Genomic DNA, 18,182 nt, shown 5'->3' on the forward strand with positions numbered 1-18,182 from the left:
TAGTGATTTCCTACGCAAAGTGTATGACATCCCGTGGGAACCTGATTTCCTACTACTTACCATAGATGCCACCACACTATACACCAGTATTCGCCATAAAGATGGCATTAATGCATGCAAGCATTTTCTGGGTACCCGTCCAGCAAAATATTGGCATCACACTCAAATGCTACTCCAAATGATTACCATCTGTCTAGAAAGCTTTTTTTTCTGTTTAATGGAGAATTGTACCAACAAATTTGCGGAACAGCGATGGGCACCTGCTTTGCCCCCAGCTATGCTAATTTGCATATGGGCTGGTGGGAGGAGCAGGTGGTCCAGACGCGCTGGCATGCCGAATGGCACAATAATGTAATGCACTGGAGTCGTTACATCGACCTTTTTATTATTTGGAAAGGTACTATGAAAAGTGCGCAAGATTTTGTCAGAGAGCTGCAATGCAATAACTTGAACCTGAAACTCACTAGCACTATCAGTGATTCTGAAATTAACTTTTTAGATTTAACACTGTACGTGAATGAGGGTAAATTGCACACCAAATTGTTCCGCAAGCCAACGGATGGTAATACATTATTGCATGCATCTAGTTTCCATCCGGCTAAACTAGTCAACAGCATCCCCTACGGGGAATGTCTTAGAGCCAGGCGTAACTGTAGCAGCCAACATGATTTTAATAAAGAACTTGCATGTTGGAAATCTTGTTTTCAAGCTAGAGGCTATTCGGAAAACTGTCTTAATCAAGCTGTTACTAAAATTTAAAAAATTAAGAGAGAACAAATTCTTTTCAATAAAGACACAAAGTTAGCAAAAAATTCAGCAAAAGACACTAACCAGTGTAGGTTCATCACTACTTACAACAAACAGGACAAATTGAGAACAATTTTTAATAAGCATTGGCACATTATCAGGAGTGATCCAGTGTTGGGTAAAATTGTTCAAAGAAGACCACAATTTACATTCAGAAAGGCCAGATCCTTGCACCAAGCATTAGTCAGCAATGTGTTACCTAGCAATCAAACGAAACCAGCAGGCTCTTGGCTTCAAAGAAAGGATGGTTTTATTAAATGCCATAAATGTAAGGCCTGTATGTATGGAAAAAACACCACTTGTTTCCCAGCAGGTTTTTCCCATAAAGCCATCCAACACATCAAGGGGCATTACACATGTAAGACTGACTATGCGGTCTACATATTACAGTGCCCTTGTGGCCTTAAATATGTGGGCTCTACGATTTTGCCTGTGCATAAAAGGGTGTTGCAACATCTACGGGCCATTAAAAATGGGGACAAAAGCTATCCCGTGGCCCGGCATTTTGACAGATGTCACAACAAAGACCCTGAAGGTCTTCTCTATTATGTAATTGATGCAGTTCCATCTGGCAGCCGAGGTGGAAACCGGGAAAAGAAACTCCGCAAACTAGAGTCCTGCTATATTATTAGACTCAATACCAAAACACCACATGGTCTTAATATGGAAGAAGACTTACACACGCATTTATAGAATCCTCCCGTCCTTTTTCTACTTGGTTTTATCTGTATTTTGTTTATTGTGCGATCTTGTCACTGCTTTGGACTAAAAACAGCTACTATTAACTGTAACTGACTCTCTGTTGATGTTTGCAGTAGCCCACTTGGGCAGTAACTTCACAGGTACCGCGTATTTACTGTCATTTCTAATTTGATCTGCTAAATCATGTTTTGACACAATGGCTGAAATTATATTCAGTGCGACTGATCACTTGATCTAATCACCCGTGTAATGCATTAACCTTGCCAGTCTAAATAGTGACTTGGTTTTTAATGTTTCATGACAGGAGCACTTGGTTAATAATTGTGTTATAATTGATGAATGTTACCAAATACTCCAAATTTATGAGTTCATACTATGTTTGACTGACCGTAATGAATTGGTCTTACATTTTGTGGCACTTGCCTGGACTGTTTATCTATTGCAGTTTAGTGAACTACGAGTCTTCTGTTTATTTCTATACTTGTAGTCCATCACGTGCGTTGATCGTCACTCACTGTTTTAAATTGCCTTTGAAAACTTTACCAAACTGCTAGTGAACAAGCCTGCAGGACAGGCGAAACGCGTCTAGCTTTTTCGGCTGGCAATAAATAACTTTCAGCACAGACACGGCGTCGATTGCTTTTCTTTAACTTGGAGAAGTTTTGGACAATATATATATATATATATATATATATATATATATATATATATTACCTACTGGCGGTCGCCAGTAGGTAGTTATAGTTAGGACCACGTTTCCATAGGAAAACCTCAACATTCTATTTTGAATAACTTTGGCGCCGGTCGACGAATCCTCGCGAATTTCTCAAAATAGGTGGGGCGCTACGCTCCGCTCCTACCCTGAAAGTCTCGGGGGGATCCGTCAAGCGGGGGCTGAGATAAAAGGGGGGTCCCAAAACGCGTTTTTCCCATGCATTTTTCCATAGGACCTTTAGAACGAGCTACAGCCCGAACGGCTGAACAGAATTACTCAAAATTTGGCAGAGAGGTAGTCCCTAGGTCAAGGAAGTGCCTTTTGTAGGTTTGGTGTAAATCTGTTCAGTAGATTCTGAGAAAATAGCCTTTAAATCAATATATATATCTGAGCCCGCTTACGGTACGCTTACCGTACGCTTACGGTAAGCGTACGGTGGCGTGCGCGAGCGCGATTCTGATTGGCTCTTAGATCTTAGTAAACATTCGAATCGGCCGAAACCAGGAAGCGGCGGCCGCCATTTTGTGTATTTCACTCTGAAAAAAAAGAGTGAAAACAAGGAAAGGGGGCAATGAGGAGAGTTACAGACCCCCTAACATTTGTGAGGGGGTCAAAGAAGGACTGTAAAGTACAAAGAAAACATTTATTGATTTTAAAAAAAATCACGGGGTACGCGTACGGTAAGCTTACGGTAAGCGTACGGTAGAAAAAAAAAAAAAAAAAATGAAAAGCAGATTTAAGAGTTTAGATATTAGGGAGCTCTAAAAAGAGCCGTTGTGTTTATGAAATGATTTTTTAGTGGTACCTACAAGTAAGTACCAATGCAGAGTCTAAGGTTCAAGAGGAAGACTCTGTTCATCATTGAAGTGCACACCATCTCCTCTATAAATGTCTTGCATGTCATAACGCAAGTTGTTGTGGTAAATGGCACCCATACCATAGTCACGGAGGAAAGCAGAAACAGATTTGTTGACGTGCTTTCTTGCTTTGTCATCGCACCGCGTGCCCACCGTGCGTGCACGGCACTAACTGCGTAAAGTGGGCGCACGGTGCGCGAAGCGCACCGCGTGCTCACTGTGCGCGCACGGTGCGCGAAGCGCACCGTGCGCGCACGGAACGCGCACGGAACGAACTGCCTTAAGTGGGTGCGCATGCCACGAATGGCGTAAAGTAACTTAGCATTTAAAAAACCGTACAAATTCACTGAAAAAACCATAGGTTTCACACACGTTAGAGTTAGGAATTAGCATTTAAAAAACCTTGCAAATTCACTGAAAAAACCATAGGTTTCACACATGTTATAGTTAGCGGAAATTTTACTGATAAAAAACCAATGAAATTCCCCCGTTATAGTTAGTGCAGGCAACTATAACTCACGCGACCACAATCTTCTGCTGATGACATATGTGTCTTTATGAAAAAAAAATATTTGTAATATATGTATAGCTAAAAATGTATGGAAGAAGACATGGGCAAATAAGTGTCTAAATACAGTATTAGCATCAGCAGAGGATTGCGGTCGCGTGAGTTATAGTTGCCTGCACTAACTATAACGGGGGAATTTCATTGGTTTTTTTATCAGTAAAATTTCCGCTAACTATAACATGTGTGAAACCTATGGTTTTTTCAGTGAATATATATATATATATATATATATATATATATATATATAATCTATCACATAAGAGTATATACATACCCAAATAAACTTTATATATATAGTTCAAATAACATATCAAGTAAAAATACCATAGGATAGCATTGAGACATAAGAAAGCATTGAGAAAAAGAATCACTTTACTGACATATCACTGTCATTTTATAGTCCAAACTCCAGCCAATCAGGCGCTAGCACCCTCTAGAACCTTCTCCTCAGAGGCTCAGACCCTCAGATTTTCTACCGCACGTCGTGTGAAGGGAGTCTCCCTGAGGTCTGCTCAGTTCTTGATCTGGTTTGAGGTTTTTGTCTCATCATGTCTACAAGTAAGAAATCTCTTTTCCGTCCATGTTCATCTTGCGGAAAGTCAAGACTTTTCTCTGAGGATCCCCATGAGAAATTTATTTATTGTCTTTATCCTGATCATAAGGTGGCCAACTGTAAGATCTGCAGAACTTTCTCTCAAAAGACTTTGAAAGATAGAGAAGGTCGCCTTTTATTATGGCTTCAAAAACTAAAGGAGACCGATAACCCCCTTTCTGAGGTGGAGAGTGTAGCCTCTATCAAAACAGGAGTCTCCTCAAAGCGTGGAAGTGTCCAGGACTTGCCATCTCCTTTTCTAAAAAAAGAATAGACTTCATCTTGAGGAAGTGTCTACAGGCCAAGTCTCTGTTACCATGCCAGCGCCCCCGAGACTTAGCTCTCAGGCGTATCTGACTCCGTCAGTGCATGTTTCCAGTCAGAAACGTTCAAAACCGTCGACGGGCCCGTCGACTGCCCCTCCGTCGACGAGATCGGCTACTTTATCAGCCTCGTCGACGACGGTGACGACGGTATCGTGCAGATATCCTTCATCGTCGACGTCTTCACCGTCGACGGTAGTATGTGTTTCCCTTAAAACTATCTCGTCGACGATACCACTCACCTCTTCGTCGACGACTGGGAAGCTGGCGCTTCCGTAGACGTCTACAGCTCAGTCGACGATGGATAAGAAGAGGAAGTCTTCATCGTCGACGGCAGCCTCCTCGTCGACGGCAGCCTCCTCGTCGACGGCAGCCTCCTCGTCGACGGCAGCCTCCTCGTCGACGGCAGCTTCGTCATCGACTACTTCGTCGACGATCGCCTCGACGACGGTGGTGTCAAATTTTGCGACAATGCCATTGGTGCCAATGTCAACGCCAGCACCGGGGTCTGTGGACGGCTCCTTGCTGCTACGTCATAAGGCTGTACTAGATCCAGTCATGTTACCACCGGGGCCTCGACCACCCAGTCAACTATTTCCTTCGGGGGATGAGGACAATTCTGATTCAGATGAGGACGATCAGTCTGCTTTTCGGGATGCTCATAGTCCCTCTGAGCTCCATATTAAGTGCCAAGACTTTGAGGAGGATGAATACTACGATCAGGAACAAGAGCAACATTCCCCTGCTCCGGTTCCTACGGTGCAGCTTCCTTTGCGGCTTATTTCCAACCTCCAATACGTGTTGGAAGATTATAATCGTCGCTTTCCAGCATCCTCTCAAAGTTCTCCACGTGAGGCGCCATCTGAGGTTCCACCTCCTCCTATATTGCTGACGATACCTACACCATCCACACCTGCACTGCCTTCCAATGCAGCGGATTTTAATGTGGATAATCTAGATACGGAAGAGGGTGAGCTTCCGGAGGACGACTCTATGGCGGACTGGGATGACTACCAAATCAATTCGCCCGCATCACCTCCAAGGTCGCCAGTCAACTCGCCACCTGTCGACATAACAGGGTTCCATCAGCTGATGGAAAGAGCAGCGCAACGCTTTCACCTTCCCATGGTGGTTAGGGAAGAGGACTGTTTCTTGTACGATTTCAAGTCCCAGCCTCAAACAAGTACGAGCTGTGCCCATTATAGACTTTATATGGAATGAAGGTATAAAGTTAATGAAAACGCCTAATTCTATTCCGGCGGTGCTTCCATGCCTGGAGAAAAAGTACAAAGCTCCAGATTCTTCCCCAGCCTGCTTAGTGTCTCAACCTAAGCCGGACTCAGTAATTACACAAGCGGCACAGCGCCGCTCCAAAAATCCATCATCTCCAATGTCGGCGCCTCCGGATCGCGACGGCCGTCGCCTGGATGCCATTGGCAAGAAGTTCTCAACCATGGCTTCAACAACGGTCCGGGCTGCGAATTCTTTGGCAATCCTCGGCCGTTACGATAGACAAATGTGGTCGGACATGGCTGCTTTGGTCAAGCTTATACCGGAAGATTCTAGAGCGGAAGCTCAAAAGATCCTGCAAGAGGGTGAGAGGGTGTCATCCGAAATCGACTGCTCTGTCAACATTGCATCCACCGGTTTCCGCCAATTGGCGGGAGCAGCTGTCCTAAGAAGACAAGGTTGGCTTCAATCAACCTCATTCCGGCAAGAGGTCCAGGCTAAGATTCTGGACATGCCGTATGACGGAGAGTCATTATTCGGCCAGCATGTGGAGGATGCTTTGCAAACCATAAAAAAGGACACGGATACGGCTCGTTCCCTCGGCACTCTTCAGTTTAGGAAGCAGCCCTTTCGAGGTGCGCGCGGCCGCGGCACCTCCTCTTCCTTTCGTGGGTCCTCTTCCCAGTACCGCTCCTACAACCAAGGACAACAGCGATACTCTTCACAACCACAGCAGTCCTACAGACAGCAAGCTGGCATATCATATAGAGGGAAGTCAAATTACAGAGGGAATTCTACCAAAAAACAGTGACTGTGTACGGCAAAAGTTCCTTTTTCCCAGTTGTCCTCTAGTTCCTGTTGGAGGACGAATCTCCCAGTTCTTTTCAACTTGGTCCTCAATCACTTCGGACCGCTGGGTTCTGGATATTATTTCAAGGGGCACGCCCTAGAGTTTGTGAAGGTTCCTCCACGCACCCCTCCATCCAGACCTCCTCCCGCCCATCTCAAAGAACTTTTCAATCAGATCCAGATAATGATAAACAAGGGTGCCATTGAAGTGGTTCCGAAATATCAAAGAGGGTTGGGGTTCTATTCCCGTTTTTTCCTCATACTAAAGAAATCAGGGGAGTGGCGCCCCATCCTCGATCTAAGGTCGCTCAACAAATTTCTCAAGACCCAATCCTTCCGAATGCTCACATTAAAGGACATCCTCCAATTCTTCTCTCAGGAGGATTTCATGACAACGATCGATTTGCAGGATGCATATTTCCATGTGCCCATTCTGCCACGCCACAGGAAATACCTACGATTTCGAGTGGGTCACAGAGATTTCCAATTCAAGGTCCTACCCTTCGGACTCTGCTCAGCCCCACGGGTCTTTACGAAATTCCTGGCCCCGGTGGTGGCTCATTTAAGGCAAGCGGGTATTCAAATATACCCTTACCTGGACGATTGTCTCATCAAATCTCAATCCTATCACCAAGCGGCCCTCGATACTCAGCGCTGCCTCGATCTGTTCCAGTCCCTGGGTTTGTCGATCAATGTGCAAAAATCTCAACTCACGCCGGCTATGTGCAAGACCTTTCTCGGCGCTTCTATCAATACGAGCACAGCCATGGCTTTCGCTTCAGCAGAGCGTCAAGAACGGATTCAACAGCTTGCAAGCTCCAACGCAGCAAAGCAGTCAGTTTCAGTCCGCACATTGAAATCCTTTCTGGGAATGGCGTCCTCATGCATCGCTTTGATCCCTCATTGCAGACTAAAGAGTCGTATCATTCAGGAGGAATTAGACAAGCAGTGGCGCCAGGTTTCCGGTTCCTTCAGCGATCAGCTCGTGGTGTCACCCCGCATGGCTCAAGCGCTGCATTGGTGGACCCGTCCTGCCAACATCGCAGCAGGAACCTCTTTTCTGTTGACAACCCCAGAACTCGTCCTTACCACGGACGCATCCATGGAGGGTTGGGGCGCACATTTTCAAGATCTATCCGTCAAGGGCCAGTGGCGCGGCTCAGCGTTGCTGGCACATCAACAGATTGGAACTGATGGCCATTTTCTTGGCGTTGAAATCCTTCCGCCTCCAGTTCCAGGGGAAGTCAGTCCTCATTCAGACGGACAACACCACTTGCATGCACTACCTGAACAAAAAGGGCGGGACAAGATCTCCACTGCTCTCCAGTCTGGCGCAGAGGATTTGGAGTTGGGCCATACTCCATCAGATAACGCTACAGGCAATTCACCTGCCCGGCATTTACAATACTCTGGCGGATGCACTCAGTCGGTCAGCATCATCAACCCACGAGTGGGAATTACATCAACCGACTCTGGAATTTGTCTTCAACCTCTGGGGTCACCCGACAATCGACCTTTTCGCAACCCCTCAGAATACAAAATGCCGGTCCTACGCAAGCTGGTTTCCCCACAAAGGGTCGTGCGGAAATGCCCTTTCGATCAATTAGTACGGGATATTTGCGTACGCTTTTCTGCCGATTCCTCTGATTCCGCGAGTGTTGCGGAAGATGAGACAACAACCGTGCCATGTACTCCTCATAGCTCCACGGTGGCCTCGGCAGGCATGGTTTTCGGAGTTGCTTCTCCTATCCCAATGCGAGCCCATCCTTCACCTGAAGCCGGATCTGCTGACAATGAACAATGGTCGGATATGCCATCCGAATCCCAGCTCTCTCAGCTTGTCAGCTTGGAACCTGAGCACCTTGAATTTGCTCATTTGAACATTCCTCCAGCCTGCAGGGAGGTGTTAGCTAAGGCAAGAGCTCCTTCCACAGTGAAAACGTATAAGCTCAAATGGAAGCGATTTTGTCTTTGGTGTGCTTCCGCCCACATACATCCAGTGCACGCTCCCCCAGAACACATTCTGCCGTTCTTCCTACAACTAGCGCAGTCTGGATTATCGCACTCTACCTTAAAGGTCTTTCTAGCGGCAATATCTTGCTTCCGACAAGACGGCTCGTCCTCTCTCTATTCATCCAGAGTCATACAGCAATTTTTCAAGGGTCTCTTCCGAATGTTCCCGCCCATCCGGCGTCCTCCACCCACGTGGCGCCTGAACATCGTACTGGCTCAGCTCATGAAGGCGCCCTTCGAACCTAAGCAAAAACAACAATTGATGGACAGAATGCAGAACAATGTCATACATTCACCCCAGTACAGAGATCTGGGCCTAAATCCATCGTTTTTTTGCTCACCATGCCATTCCAGTTTAAACCCAGCCATATGCAAATCAGTCTTGACCCTGTGCCCCATGGGAACAGTCCAGCCCGAACTGCCAAGCCAGGTCCTCCCTGGACTGGAAACAAGCATCCTAGGACCGGTTTCGGGCTTTCAGCCCTCGTCAGACAGGATAGCCTGATTCCAGTGGCATGATTTGCATGTGGCCATGTCTAAACTGGGGTGGTGTAGTGGGCAAAAGAACGATGGATTTAACCCAGATCTCTTGACTGGGGGAGAATGTCTGCATTGTCAGCATTCCGTCCATTTGTTTGTTGTAACGCTTTTCGCCCTAAGTGGGATGGGTATTCCCGGACGTGGGACCCGTGCTCACTACGCCACTGGAGTCAAGCTATCCTGGCTGATGACGGCTGATAGCCAGAAACCGGTCCTAGGATGCTTGATTCCGGTCCAGGGAAGACATGGCTTGGCAGTTCGGGCTGGACTGTTCCCATGAGGCACAGGGTCAAGACCGATTTGCATGTGGCCATGTCTAAACTGGGGTGGTGTAGTGGGCAAAAGAACGATGGATTTAACCCAGATCTCTTGACTGGGGGAGAATGTCTGCATTGTCAGCATTCCGTCCATCATTTGTTTGTTGTAACGCCCTTCGAACCTATCCACTCAGCGGATATCAAATTTTTAACTTGGAAAGTGGCCCTCCTCCTTGCTCTGACCTCTTCCCGCAGTCAGTGACATTCACGCCTTTACAATAAAACCTCCGTTCCTTCAATTCAGATCGGACTGTCATTCTCCGCACTAATCCGCTTTTTATACCTAAAGTGCCATCCGATTTCCATCTTAACGAACCAGTGCTCTTAAAAACTGTTTTCCCGCATCCACAAACTCCGGCGGAGCAAAGCTTACACTCTCTGGACTTGAAGAGATGTCTTAAATTCTACATTAGCAGAACTCAATCCTTTCGCAAATCTGACCAATTGTTTGTGGCCTACGGGCGTGCTTGCAAAGGACAATCGGTCACCAAACCCACGATTGCCCGTTGGGTTTCATCAGCAATCTCTTTTTGCCATCAAAGGGCTGGTAAGCCTCTGTCTTCTGGAGTGAGGGCTCATTCAACGAGGGCTATATCGTCTTCCACTGCCCTGTTCGCTGGTGTGCCCATCCATCAGATATGCCGGGCGGCAACGTGGTCCAGCAGGCACACGTTTACGAAGCACTACTGTCTGGAATCGGTTAATGAAGCAGACACGGCTGTGGGACAGGCAGTTCTACGGAATCTGTTTAAATAAGGTGAGCCTCTGCTACTTCCCTCCTCCTGGGGTATTCTTAATTGCGTTCTAAATACATTGTCATTGTATTTCATGCAATATCAATACGGCTTGGTCAGCCGAATACTGTTTACTGCTTACTATTCTATTCAAGCATGTGAATCTATGAAAGACAACCCAAATACTGGAGAAGAACAAATGTTACTTAACTGTAAACTGTGGTTCTCCAGTATTGGTGTCTTTCATAGATTCACATGCGACCCACCCTCCTCCCCTCAGAGGCTCTCTTCTCCTCTTTCGGCTCTTTTGTCACTCTCGTGCTCGAAAATCTGAGGGTCTGAGCCTCTGAGGAGAAGGTTCTAGAGGGTGCTAGCGCCTGATTGGCTGGAGTTTGGACTATAAAATGACAGTGATATGTCAGTAAAGTGATTCTTTTTCTCAATGCTTTCTTATGTCTCAATGCTATCCTATGGTATTTTTACTTGATATGTTATTTGAACTATATATATATAAAGTTTATTTCGGTATGTATATACTCTTATGTGGTTTATGTATGTATATATATATATATATACATGATACTTATTGCTTTTTATATACCGTGGGACTCCCACTTCGACGACGGGGAATATTCAAGCATGTGAATCTATGAAAGACACCAATACTGGAGAACCACAGATTACAGGTAAGTAATATTTGTTAGATTAGATTTCAAATGTCTGATGGGTTGATAGATTGACATTTTGTTTTGGAGATACGTTGGTGCTTTACCTGAAAGGGCTCTGTGTACCAGGCACACTAGCTTGAAGATCACTTGCTTTCTAATGGGAAGCCAGTCCAGTGATTTAAGCGTGGGTACAGAAGGTGTGCGAGGTGGGAGTTTGAGGACGAGCCGGGCCGGGCCGCAGTGTTCTGGACTACTTCTAGTCTGGACACGAGATAGTAGTTGGCCACTGCCATGAGGGCATTGCTGTAGTCTTAGCGGCTGACCTCAAGTGCCTGCGTCAGTCTTTCTTGTATGGAGAGGCAGCCATTAAAAAACTCTTCTTAACATGCACATTATCCCAAAGCAGGTGCCACATGTAGATTTCACTTGCTCTCTCGTTGATAGGCTGTCGTCAATTAGAATTTATGAATCCAAAGGCCATAATGGAACGCAAGGTAAACTTTACGTTGTCATGAACAAGACAACGCAACTCTGGGTCCACTCCAGGTCCTGCTTCAAGTCTGAAGATTGTTCCCGTTCCGGAGTCTATGGACCTGCTCTCGAGTCTTCGATGCGCTCTAAATCCTCAGGTAAGTACAAGAAACACAAGAAGTTTCAGTGGATTTCCACTTCTTTATGCCATTCCCATTCCTGCTCTGGAAGTCAGCTGACTTTGGAGCAGATTTCGCAGCTGATTCAGGCACAACCAGAGTTGTCTCTTAGGGGATCTCTATTGATAATCGTAAGCGTTTGAATAGTTCCACCCACGTGCGTGAATACCGGAGCACTTTTCCATAGATATTTTCTTAAGTCTAGATGTTCGCCTTTCCTCAGAAAGGCCTGTGAGGAAAGAACATATTATGCAGCCTATTACCACAGGCTACAGTGGAAAGATTATGCAGATTGTACTTACAAAAAGGTTAATATACCCATATATGTTAAATTTTAGGTTTAAAATTTGTATTTTCTACAACAGCTTAAATCTTTCACAAACCTCTTTCTGTTAAGTAGAGGATGAAGGAAAGCAGGACAGTGTAGCCCCATGGGCCGCTATTATGCGAGTGTAAACTAGTCTCTTTGCTTTTAAGGAGCCAGAGTCCACCAGTGTCCCATCATGCCTGGAAGGTGGCAGTTGCCTCCGTTCTTTTCCGGCACCTGGTGACAAGACCTTGGAGCACTTATCTCAGCCTTCCAGGCTTTTCTCTTCAAACTTCTTCTGTAGAATTTTGAAAAAACAGATTTATTTTAAGTTTTAAATATTTTTTTCACTATTCCTGCCTTTTTCTGACAGAAAATTGTGGCATTTTGTTGTTTAATAAGCCTTCGTTTGACAACAGCCTGGCCTGTGAGAGAAAGAAGCCCAAATCAGCCCCGCTCAATGTCTGTAATCTCGGCCTTCTATCTAGTCATGTTCCTGAACATTGCTAGCACTGCAAGGGAGTAGATTCGCCTTCATGGTAGGGAGGAACATCGCATACAAGTACAGTCTCAAGAGGAGACCTCAGAGTGAGTAGAGGGTCAGTCCTCTACCAGTGTTTGCCATCTCCCTCTACAGGACGTGCAAGGTCCAAAAAAGGGCTCATGCCCAGAAACGACCTCTTTCCCGATCAACGTCGAAGGGTTTAAAGTCTTAACAGGTACAGCACCGACTTGTTACCTTCCAGGCCTGGTTTGTCGTGGAGGAAGAAGCATCTATTGTCGTTGAGGCAAGGAAGGTCAACGTCTAAAGGTCATACATAGTTGACGCGCACAGTAAGATCAACATCAAAGTGTATCGATATCAAGACATGCAGATCCATGGACTCCAAGGAGCAAATCAACATCGAGTTGTCGACATTGAAAAGTTTTTCAATCTCGGATACAGGAAAAGAGGAGACTAGTATATTCTTCTCCAGATTCCGAATACTCAAGGGTATACTCCCCTTCTTCACTGATAGTGTTAGCTGATGCTCCTCCACGCCTGTGGAACCGACAAAACCTTACTCGCGCATGAATGTGCCATTGTTCACGCCTTCACAGGCGTCATTCCAGATGTTCATAGTCTTCAATGCACTCTCCCCATCGAAGCCATATATCACATTCACACACAAGATCTAGGCGTCGTTTAAGATGTGACATCCTCCTCCTCCTCTTCTACAGTGCGATATTCAGATGTTGGCAGATTCACTACCTCCTTGTATTTTTGCGGTGGATTACATCACCTTCCAGGAGATCGTGGTAAGAGGAGATGCAAAGCTTAATATACAGATGTCGGTACCCACACAGTTTAGATCTGTTATTGTTTAGACACTCCACCCACGATCAGTGTCAAGACCACTGCTTCTGTTGGTGCCAGGACTGTTAGAGCCAGCAATAGAGCTTTTTCTGACCCCAGCCTCAACTAAGACTGCTCCTTCGAGTCTTCAGTAAACAGTACAGACCTCCTGAGCAAGATTCTCTCTTCCTTTGATCAGATCCGCCTCCTAACTCAGTCAGAACAAAGGGGAATGTCTACACTTAAGATATTCAATGAAGTAGTTCTCTGGCAATCCAGCACTAGGGCAGAACTATTCAAATGCTTATGCCTTTAACGGAGATTCCCTCAAGAGAGAACTGGGATTACAGTTTAGAAACCATACCTTCTGTCTTTCTACCGGCAAGGCCTTGCTCTCGGCACAGTTGTTATCTTTTGGCTACAGTGCCTGATCAGTCCTCCTTGTTTAAATCACCAATTGTTATGCAATTTCCGAAGGGGCTACAACACTTTTCCCCCATCTGTTTTTTGAGGCCTCAGTAGAACCTCAATCTTGTCCTTACTTATTTGCTGTGTACTCCATTCGAGCTGCTCCACAGCTGTCCTTAGCAAGTTCTCACCATTAAAACTGTTCTTGATTGACTTCACCTCTGCATGGTGCGTGTGAGCTTCAGGCTTGGTGTTCCTCCACCATACACACCACCATCCTCTATGAGCTGGATCGTAAAACTAGAGCCTCCTTTCTACCGAAAATTGACACCACTCCACGTCGGTCAAACCATCACCCTACCGGCGTGCTATGCTCCGTCTCTTCCCCCTAAGGATGAGGCGAGACTCCATCGCTTGGACACTAAGAGTGCTCAGTTTCTACATCGATCGTACCAAAGAACACCAGATGGACGATCAGCTCTTTTTTGGGGTTCGCAGGAGTGAAAAAAGGCAAGGCTGTGTCGAAGCCTGCCATCTTGTGATGGATCGTGCTCTGCATTAAGATGGGCTATGCATTGGCAAAAAATCAGTCTTTTGAAGGCTTGCTTCCCCACTTCACCTAGGCCAAAGCTGCTACAACTGTGTTATTGTACAGAGGCCCTGTCCTATACATCTGCCAGGCATCTATGTGGGTATCCATCCATATTTTCAGAAAACGTTATTGTCTGGACAGTCGTTTTTGGAGAGGGAGGCATGTTCCACGGTCCTGCAGGACTTTCTGGTTAGTCCATTCACAGAACCACCTCCAAATAGTTAATGCTTTGGTATCTACTCAAAAGGTGAGGAATCTGCAGATTGATGTCTCTATCAGAAAAACAAGTTAATTAACTAAGATAATCTATTTCTGTTAGGAACTGTATCTAGCCACAGATTCCTCACCCATCCTCCCTGCTCTGGGATTGCACTCTACCCTTCAATAAGATTGCCAATTTGCTTTTGGGGCTGCATGTCTGGACGAGCGAACTGTCTCAAAAGCTACTGATGTCAGCGCACAGGAGTGGAGCCTTAGAGGCCCCCGTCAAGTCACTTCCAGAGCAGAACTGCATCAGTGTGGAGCCGCATGGTGCCATCTTTTGGCACACAGAGGTGCTAAAAAAAAAAGTTCCTGGATCCAGTCTGACACCTGGGGATTATTTAACAGGCGAGAAATCTGTGGCTAGGTAGTTTCTGCCAGAAAAAACATTGTCAAAGGTAAATAACTGGTTCGACAGAGGTCAGCAAAAAGCTCATGTTCAAGTTTGGCAAAGGCAAAATCACCTGCAGCGTATAGGACGGATTCCTCAGCAAAAGCAGTTTTTTCATGCGAGCAAAAGTTCTCAACAGCTTTTTGCGGCTGCGTGGAAGGATCCACTGGCGAGATAATGACTCTCTCAGACAACACCCTCCAGTCTGTCACTGAGGGGGAAACATGTCCATCCATTTTCTCACCGGGCATAGCATCACAAAAAAGTTTGGGTGCTGAACATTGTGAAGTCTAGTTACTTCCATATCTCTGACATCATTCAATCCATCACACTTAAATTATCTAGTTCAAGAAGTAATTTAAAAATACCTTCTCAAAAGGGCCATCAAGATAGCCTCAAGGTAATATTCTCTAATTATTTTGTGGTTCATAGAAAGTCAAATTTGAGTCTTTTATTCTGGGCCGGAGACATGCGAACAGATTTAAAGGGAACATTTTTGCTTGCTTGCTCTCCACCAGATTTTTCCCACCTTCATTAGAGAGACTGGATGGTATCAAAATGTTTGCATTATGTCTGTTTTCACTTTTACTTGTCTGTCTGTGCCTGTACTGGCTGGGGAAGGCCAACACTGCATTGACCAACAATTTTTTTTTCTCTTCTTTCAGTACTGAGTCTCCAAATAAACTCGTAAAAATCTATCCTTATCCATTGCAGGCAGCTCATTACTTGAGATCACATGTAGATACATTTCTGGCAAAGACTGTCCTCTATGCTTTCGAAGATTCTTTCTGATGATTACAGAACCTCCGTCAGCAAGACAAGTCATGGCCTTGTGCATTTTTCAAGTCCCGAGTGCCAGACTTCATGTGTCCGGTGCAGGAATGTTAGGAAGACCAATGGTGTGAGATGATGTGATATTGGTAAGAGAAGGTAAAACTGTCCAATCCTACCATTCAGTCTGTATTGTGGGGGGTGTAAGAGAATGAACATGCTACTGAGGGTCCCTCTCTCAATCACTGCAGCCGCATCATTTTAAGGCTGTGGAGCCCACATGGGAGATCTCTCTGCTCAAGGCATGTGGTCCCTGATTGAGAGGCTTGTATCAACAATATACTAGAGTTGAGAGATTGACATCTAGCCTTGAAGTACTTCGTCCCATTGATTTCCACATTGACAGTTCTGATCTAAATCGACATTATGACCACCATGCGTTATATCAATGAGCCAATTGGAAAGAGATCAGGGTTCTTATCAAGAGAAGCCCAATTGTATGGCACTGGGCTCTTGTGAAAAGCCATTTTCTGATGGCAGTTCATCTTCCAGGATTATAGAGGAGCTCAGTAGACATTTACTAGAACAGGAATTGGACGACATTGTCTTGCAACACATTTTTCGAGAATTGAACACACTTCAAATTAACCTGTTTTCTCAAGAGAAATTGTAAAATGCTATACCTTTGCGTCTAGTTTCCCAGTGCCCAAATCCAAGCACTATGGTAGGTTTGTGGAGTGATCAAGGAAATTTGCCTAAGCTTTTTCTGCTAACCACTTGCTTTCTAATATCACTGTCGAGATAATGCAGTGTGAGATGACTGATATTTGCCCCAGACTGGCCAAGGCAGTGGTGATATCTGGATCTACTCAACTTGTTGCTTAAACCTCCTAAGAGGCTACCCCACAAGTCAAACTTGCTCTTCAGGATACTCGGGGAGAATATTTCATCGCAGTTTCCACTTGCTGAATGTGACTTTCTGACTTTTGAGCTCTCGTTATGAAATCCTTGCTTCAATGAGAACTTAAAAAAATGTTCTCTGCAAGTTAATGGGCCCTCCACCTGAACCCATGTACCAAGCAAACGTATAACTTGTTTCCTGGAAAATAGCTTTTCTTGTGGCTATACTTCTACCAGAAATGTGAATGAGCTTAAAACTTTGTGTTCAGAGAAACATTAGCTGTTTTTTTACTGCTACAAGGTATCCTTAACAACTCCTCCTTTTTTTCCAGTCACAGTAATCCGATCTTTGTCAAGAAGATAAATTCACTTCCAAGTTTCATTCTGGATTATTCCTTTCCAGCAGAATGAGCTCCCCATAATCTAGACTTGAAGAGAGCTCCAAAATACTACTTTGAAAGAACCAAAAACAAAACTATTTGTAAGTTACGGAGTGGTCTGAACTGGGATGGCTTCATCTAAGCAATCCAGAAGTAGATGGATAGTGCTCTTGTTATCAGAAGGCTTACGTCCTGGAAAGCATAGAGCACAATCTGCGAAGGGTAAAGTAGCTACCTCTGCCTAGATTAAAAAATAAAAAATAAAAATGCCCCAGCTTCAAAAATCTGCAGAGTCTCAGCCTGGAAATGCGTCCACACTTTCGCCAAACATTACTGTATTGACTCTAACTCCATGACTCCACTATAGTGAATCAAGCCTTCTTGCATAACTTATTTGCCTTTGAGCTTTATTGCTTTTTTTCTTCACATTCAGAAGCCTCGCCCAGGGCTGTGTGTATGATAGCTTTACTATTCTGTTTGTCTGTTTATGGGTATGAGAGAGAATCCCATAACGGAGAAGGAAAGCCTGGCTGTAATCCTAGTTCTGTCTTGGGTCTTCTTTCCTTCTTTGCACAGTGCTGTCTCAGCCAAAGCAAATCAATCTTCTTAAATAATAAGGCATTAGAATTCTCTAGGGGCTGCAGCTTTATGTTCTCAAAATATTTTTAAAAGGTGAAAAGTATTACTTTAATAAAATCGGCATTTCTTAGGGACTGCCAGTGGTAGCATACTATTCTTAAAGTTTTGAAGAACTATCATTACTGGTAAGTAACATTTCCTTTTCTTATTTGATTGCCTGGATGTTCCACCACACACAGATTCTCTAGTTCTTTTTTTCACATGGTCCACAAAGACGACGGCTGAAAATAGGTTTTATTGGTGCAGACAAAATTCTATATCTTTTGAAGTTTCTAGATTAGACTTTCCACTGCAATGTTGGAGCTGCTGGTAAAATATTGTTGTTGCTTCCTGTTTTGCAGTCTAGCATGGTGATGTTTGACTTGGCATGGATTATGTCTAAAGATTCCAATGATATGCTGTGGTATGTACTCTATTCAGTTTAGTCCTTTGAACATTTATGTATTATATTGACTTAATCAATGACCCGTATTTTATGCATCCAGCTTGTAGATTCTGCTCTTTTTGCACGCATCTGTACTATTTTCTCTTCCTATGAGGCTATACGTATCCGCTTTGGAAAGCTCACTTAAATTGAAATGTACACTGTTTAATTTGGCATGTTGACACATTAACACTTGTATAAGGGTTGT

General features: G+C 44.8%; 1 protein-coding gene across 2 annotated transcripts in view; it reads left to right on the plus strand.

The window, feature by feature from the left end:
- CDC45 (cell division cycle 45) overlaps positions 1-18,182 on the plus strand; it is a 433,910-nt gene that overhangs the window by 168,815 nt on the left and 246,913 nt on the right. For both annotated transcript variants that reach the window (XM_085633419.1, XM_085633420.1), the window contains one exon: positions 17,892-17,953. In XM_085633419.1, the coding sequence (XP_085489545.1) occupies positions 17,892-17,953 (62 nt within the window). The remainder of the gene's footprint in view (positions 1-17,891; positions 17,954-18,182) is intronic.

This window comes from Triturus cristatus, chromosome 11 (assembly GCF_964204655.1).
Source record: "Triturus cristatus chromosome 11, aTriCri1.1, whole genome shotgun sequence".
Lineage (NCBI taxonomy): Eukaryota > Metazoa > Chordata > Amphibia > Caudata > Salamandridae > Triturus > Triturus cristatus.